At 38.9% G+C, this 6,156-nt stretch overlaps 1 protein-coding gene across 4 annotated transcripts in view; it reads right to left on the reverse strand.

The window, feature by feature from the left end:
• Positions 1-6,156, reverse strand: part of Nt5c2 (5'-nucleotidase, cytosolic II) — a 128,517-nt gene that overhangs the window by 87,854 nt on the left and 34,507 nt on the right. For all 4 annotated transcript variants that reach the window (XM_023715520.1, XM_023715522.1, XM_023715519.1 and 1 more), the window contains one exon: positions 4,614-4,733. In XM_023715520.1, the coding sequence (XP_023571288.1) occupies positions 4,614-4,714 (101 nt within the window). In that variant the 5' untranslated portion in view covers positions 4,715-4,733. The remainder of the gene's footprint in view (positions 1-4,613; positions 4,734-6,156) is intronic.

Here is a 6,156-nt window from a genome sequence, read left to right on the forward strand (position 1 = left end):
ATGTGGTGCTGGGGGATTGAACCGCGGTCCCTGATGCCTTGCCAAGCTTGTTCTAAGTAGGTGCTTTAGACCACTGAGCCATCTCTCCAGCCCCGCAAAGCTTATTTTTGAAGTAGACTTGTTTGTGTTTACATTGTAATTCACATAGGTCTTTATTTTTTATGTTATCTTTTAGGTTCTGTAAGTAAACAGCTGATATGAAAATGCTGGTGTCTACTCCAAACATTCATTACATAGTCGATATCTTATTTTACTGACATCTTATTTCCCTGCTAAAGTGCATGTTGTACAATATAGTAGGAAGCTCCTGACAAAACAAAGAGAAGTGACAAAACTGGCACATAGGAAAGAAAAGCTAAGCACACGTGCCGTTTTGTGAGACGTGCACTGAACACGTAGTTGTCAAATGTGAAGACTGCGTTGGCGTGATAATTGAAGCAAAGCTTATTTTTGTGGTAGAGTGCTATTAGTATTTTCATTTCATATAAGACTTTATTTCTGATGTTATCTCTTAGGTTTTGTAAGGAAGTACACAACTGATGTGAAAATCCTGATGTTTACTCTATATGCACAGTACATATTAAGAATTTAATAACTTATTTTATGTTTCTGTTAATTATACACTATATAACATAGTGAGAACTTTCTGACAAAACAGCAAGACCATTGAGATATACAGTATGTCCTACAAAAAGGCGAGACAAGCAAAACACATGTGCTGTTACTGTGATATGTATGGAAACATGCTGTTGTCATGTATGCAGACTGCCGTAGCTATGATAAATGAAGAAAATATTATTTTTCATAGAGTGCTGCTGGTATTTTCATTTCAGTTCATATAAAAATTTATTTCCAGTGTTCTTTGTAGACTTTATACACAAGAAAAGCTGTCAATGTTGAAAATTTAGATGCTTTTTTCTAAATACTCAATATTAAAAACTCAATATTTTTGTGTTATTCTTTCTTAAGTGCTCATTGTTTAATATGACTCATAAAATTAAAATTCATAATCAACAGAAATATTTTAAAGAATAAACATTGGTCAGACAGACACACATTTATGCATCTTGATGACAGAATGTCTTACACTCCAAGGGCTACACAAGATGTAACCCTAAACTTTCAGCTCACCAAAGGCAAACCCTGGGGGCAGTGAGGTGGAACAATTCCAAAGTCACCCACCTGGACTTTAAAGGGCTAACAGCAGAAGTAACATAGCAGATCATTGAGGCTCCAGAAAAAAATCAAATCAGAAATAATTTTTCAGGGGCCGGGGAGATGGCTCAGTAGAATAAGCACTTGACTGGCAAATGCAAGGATCTGAGTTCAATCCCTGGTTCCGCAAAAAAAAAAATAATAATAATAATAATAATTTTTCAGGGACTGGGTGTGGTGGTGCACACCTGTAATCCTAGCACTAGAGAGGCTGAGTCAGGAGTACTGCCCAAGTTCAAGACCAGCCTGGGCTACGTATTGAGTTTAAAGTCAGCCAAAACTATACAGTCAAATCGTGTCTCAAGAAAAAGAAAAAAGTTCTCAGATAATAATAAAGATGGTGACCATAATAAAAGCCATGCTTAGTGACTCTAGAGCAGATTCACATTAAAAAAAAAAAAAAAAAAAAAAAAAAGGGGGCTGGTGAGATGGCTCAGTGGTCTAAAGCACCTACTTAGAACAAGCTTAGCAAAGCACAAGGACCGCGGTTCAATCCCCCAGCACCACATGCCAGCCGCCCCGCCCCCTGGTGGGCTGAGCTGGCCACACACACACACACAAATAAATAAATAAATAAATAAATGTATGGTTTTAAAAAAAAAAAAAAGAGAGAGAGAGAGAGAGAGATTAAGAAAATTATGGAAACCTTGAACACCCAATATAGGAAAGAAATGGAATTCATGAAACAGATTCAAATAAGATAACTGGCAGATTAAAAATTCCATTGAAGGGGCCAGCGAGATGGCTCAGTGGAATAAGCGCTTCCCTGGCAAGCGCAAGGGCCTGAGTTCAATCCCCAGCTCCGCCAAAAAAAAAAAAAATTCCATTGAAAGTAGACACAGAATGAGCCAATATGAGGATAGAATATCAAATATGTAAGACAGGATTTCAGTAATCACAAAAAGAAAGATTTCTAAAACAATAGCAAGAGACCATGAAAGTTCAGTCCAACAGCAGTTAAACAATGCAAAGGATAACATAGATTAAGCAAGGGCTGGCCAAAAAGCTCAGTGGATTAAAGCACCTTGCAAGCAGGTGCAGGGACCAGGGGTTTGATCCCTGGGCCTGCTGTGCCAGCCCGCCCCAGGGACACACTGAGACAGCACACATCTGTAATCCCAGCACTGGGGAGGCTGTAAACAGGAGAATCACTTGAGTCCAATCTAGTAGTGAGACCCTGAACACCCTGTAGACCCTTCCCTAAAATACAGGAAAAAAAAAACCAAAACACAAATTGAGCCAAGTCAATGCCAGGGAGATAGCTTGGTGGTCTAAGTTGCCTGTCTGACAAACCCAGGTTTGATCCCCTCACTGAGCTGGCCACCAAAACCAGGCATGGTGGAGCACGCCTGTAATCCCAGCACTGGGAAAGCTGAGACTGGAGGATCACTATGAGTCCAAGCTGCATAGTGAGACCTGGTACCAAATAAATAAATAAATAAATCTTTAACTAATTCCCAGAACTAATGACAGAAAAATCTTCCAAACAGTGAAAAAGAATTTGATATACAGCAAATGAGACATACAGAACTCTGAGACATACAGATCAAAAAAGTCTACACCAAGGCATTTCCAGAAATTCAACACAAGAACAGAATATTAAAAACTGTTAGAGAAAAGAAATTATGTATAAAGGAAAATCCATCAGAATCACAACACACCTCTCAACATAAACCCTCGACCAAAGACCAAGAGTTTGAAGTATTTTAAGCCCTAAAAGAAAACAACCTCCAATTCACAAAACTATCTTTCAATGGAGAAATAAGATACTTCCATGACAAAGAACACTTGTAGAAATTCACGACCACCAAAGTAGTACTCCAAAAGGATCTGACAGACTACAAAGGGAAAACAAGGACTAGAATTCCATGAAGCCCAACAGAATGTATCCACCAGGTGAGGCAAATAATTAAGAGAGGAAAAGCTCTTCCTGTAAGCGGCCTTAGGTGACCTGTGAAAATGGTTCGCTACTCTCTTGACCCAGAAAACCCCACAAAATCATGCAAATCAAGAGGCTCAAATCTTCGTGTTCACTTTAAGAACACGCGTGAAACTGCCCAGGCCATCAAGGGTATGCATATCCGAAAGGCCACCAAGTATCTCAAGGATGTCACATTAAAGAAGCAATGTGTACCATTCCAGCATTACAATGGTGGAGTTGGTAGGTGTGCCCAGGCCAAACAGTGGGGCTGGACACAGGGTCGGTGGCCCAAAAAGAGTGCTGAATTTTTGCTGCACATGCTTAAAAATGTAGAGAGTAATGCTGAACTTAAGGGTTTAGATGTAGATTCTCTGGTTATTGAACATATCCAGGTGAACAAAGCACCCAAGATGCGCCGCCGTACTTACAGAGCTCATGGCCGGATTAATCCATACATGAGTTCCCCCTGCCATATTGAGATGATCCTTACTGAAAAGGAACAAATTGTTCCCAAACCAGAAGAGGAAGTTGCATAGAAGAAAAAGATATCCCAGAAGAAACTGAAGAAACAAAAATTTATGGCACGGGAATAAATTAAGCATAAAATAAATGCAAATAAAATTTAAAAAAAAAAGAGAGAGGAATAAAGGGGGAAACCAATGGAAGGAAAATAACTGATACATATTGACAAGGATAAGTCAATACATATCAGTTATAACTATCAATGTAAATGGTCTCAATTAACCAATCAAAAGAAACAGAGCAGAAGAATGGATCAGGACACAATATCCAAAAATATGCTGCATATAAGAAACACATCTAGGGCTGGTGAGATGGCTCAGAGGTCTAAAGCACCTACTTGGAACAAGCTTAGCAAAGCACAGGGACCGCGGTTCAATCCCCCAGCACCACATGCCAGCCAGCCGCGCCCCCTGGTGGGTTGAGCTGGCCACACACACACACATAAATAAAAAAATTAAAAATAAAAAAATAAAATAAAAAAAAGAAACACATCTAGTTCCAAAAAAATTAACAGACTAAAAGCCCTATGAGAAATCCCAAGTATAAATTACTTAAAAAACAAAATAAATCACAATATGAAATAGAGACAAAGACCTCTTGCAGATGAGAAAGAACAGCTATGGGTGGAGGGAGAGGAAAAGGAGGAAAGGGGAAAGGAAAGGAAAAAAGACTATGGTGCGCTAAGTACATATGTTAACTTCCACAACGTATTCATTATGTATCACAAATATATACTAATAAAATATATAAAGCTGAACAGAAAAATATCTAGAAATTAGTTATGTATTTGCTTAACCAAGAATATTTCCAATCTTCTAAAAGAAAATCCTACATCACTATATACAATGGACATTTTATGATAATGATCATTACAACCTGAACAATTTAACCTCTAAAATCAGGATAAGTACCCAAAATAAGGCCACTGCAAAGAGCAAACAGACAAAACACTTACCGATGATAGGCTTCTCGCCGATACTTTTTTAGGGCATGCTTATCCATATTTGCAGGCATATCTGCTGCATTCTGTAACCGGTCACTCCAGGAGGTGGTCATTTTAATTGTATGCAAAATTCTAGAAAAAAAACCCAGTAATTTAGTAGTTTAAGATTGGCATCAGTGTACTGATATGATTGTTTTGAAATTAGAAAATAGCTTGTCAAAAATCTAATAAATATAATTAATAATTACCAAAACACACTAAGTACTAGGGGCTTTTGGGGGATTTTTTGCACTGTAAATCTAAGTCAGGACCTTGGGCTTTGCTAGGCAGGCACGGTGTCACTGAACTATTTCCCCAGCTCTAAGTATCATGTTAAATACTGAAAAATATACTGCTAAACTATGTGAATTAAAAAATTATGTGACTTTAGGAAAATTCCATATGATAAATTTTATGCACACAGATCATACACTATATTTCCAAATTATTAAGCAAGGCTGCCAGTAATGATTAATTTTAATCCCATGTTCTAAAAAAAGGACTGAGGGGGCCTGCCCCTTAGCTCAGTTCTTTAAGTGGCTGCTTCAACAAAGCAGTCAGGCTCATGTTGCTGTGGTTCGATCCCCCCAGCTCAAGCCAGCCAAACCTGCCCTGAAGGTATTCGGAGCAAAACTAAAATAAATAAAAAATTAAAAAAGGACTGAGATCATGTAATTCTAAATTAATATATGTTATAGAAATGGACAAAGAAGGGGCCAGGGAGATGACTCAGTAGAGTAAGTGCTTGCCTGACAAATGCAAGGGCCTGAGTTCAATCCCTGGTTCTGGAAAAAAAAAAAAAAAGACAAAGTGAGCAAACTGTTGTCTTTTTGAGACATAGGGTTCCACTATGAAGTTCAGGTTTGCCTAGAACTCACTCTGCAGGCCAGGCTTGAAAACCCAATGATTCTCCTGCCTCAGTCTCCTGAGTGGTGAGATTACAGGCATGAACTACCATGCCTGGCCTAAACTGGGTATTTAAAAAAAAAAAAAAAGTGAACATGAAGATATACTACTATACAAAATAAGACAGAAAAAGACAAATATTAGCAACATATCAAGTTGGTGTGATGGCACACACCTGTAATCTTAGCACTCAGAAGGCTGAGGCAGGAGAATCACTGGCAAAGTTCAAGGCCAGCCTGGGCTACACAGTGAGCTTAAGGCCAGCCTGAACCACAGAGCAAAACCTTGAATTAAAACACACACACACGGGATGGGGAGATAGCTCAGTAGAATAAGCACCTGCCTGGCAAGTGCAAGGGCCTGAGTTCAATCCTTGGTTCCGCCAACACACACACACACACACATACACACACATATCAGTGAGTTGTACAACGTGTCAATGGAGTCCATAAACGGGAAAAAAGGATTTAAAAGTACACAAAATTATAATCAAATTCATTTTTAAAAAAGTGATAAAGGGGCTGGTGAGATGGCTCAGTGGTCTAAAGCACCTACTTGGAACAAGCTTGGCAAAGCACAGGGACCGCGGTTCGATCCCCCAGCACCACAT

The sequence above is a fragment of the Octodon degus genome, unplaced genomic scaffold (assembly GCF_000260255.1).
Source record: "Octodon degus isolate 3935 unplaced genomic scaffold, OctDeg1.0 scaffold00042, whole genome shotgun sequence".
Lineage (NCBI taxonomy): Eukaryota > Metazoa > Chordata > Mammalia > Rodentia > Octodontidae > Octodon > Octodon degus.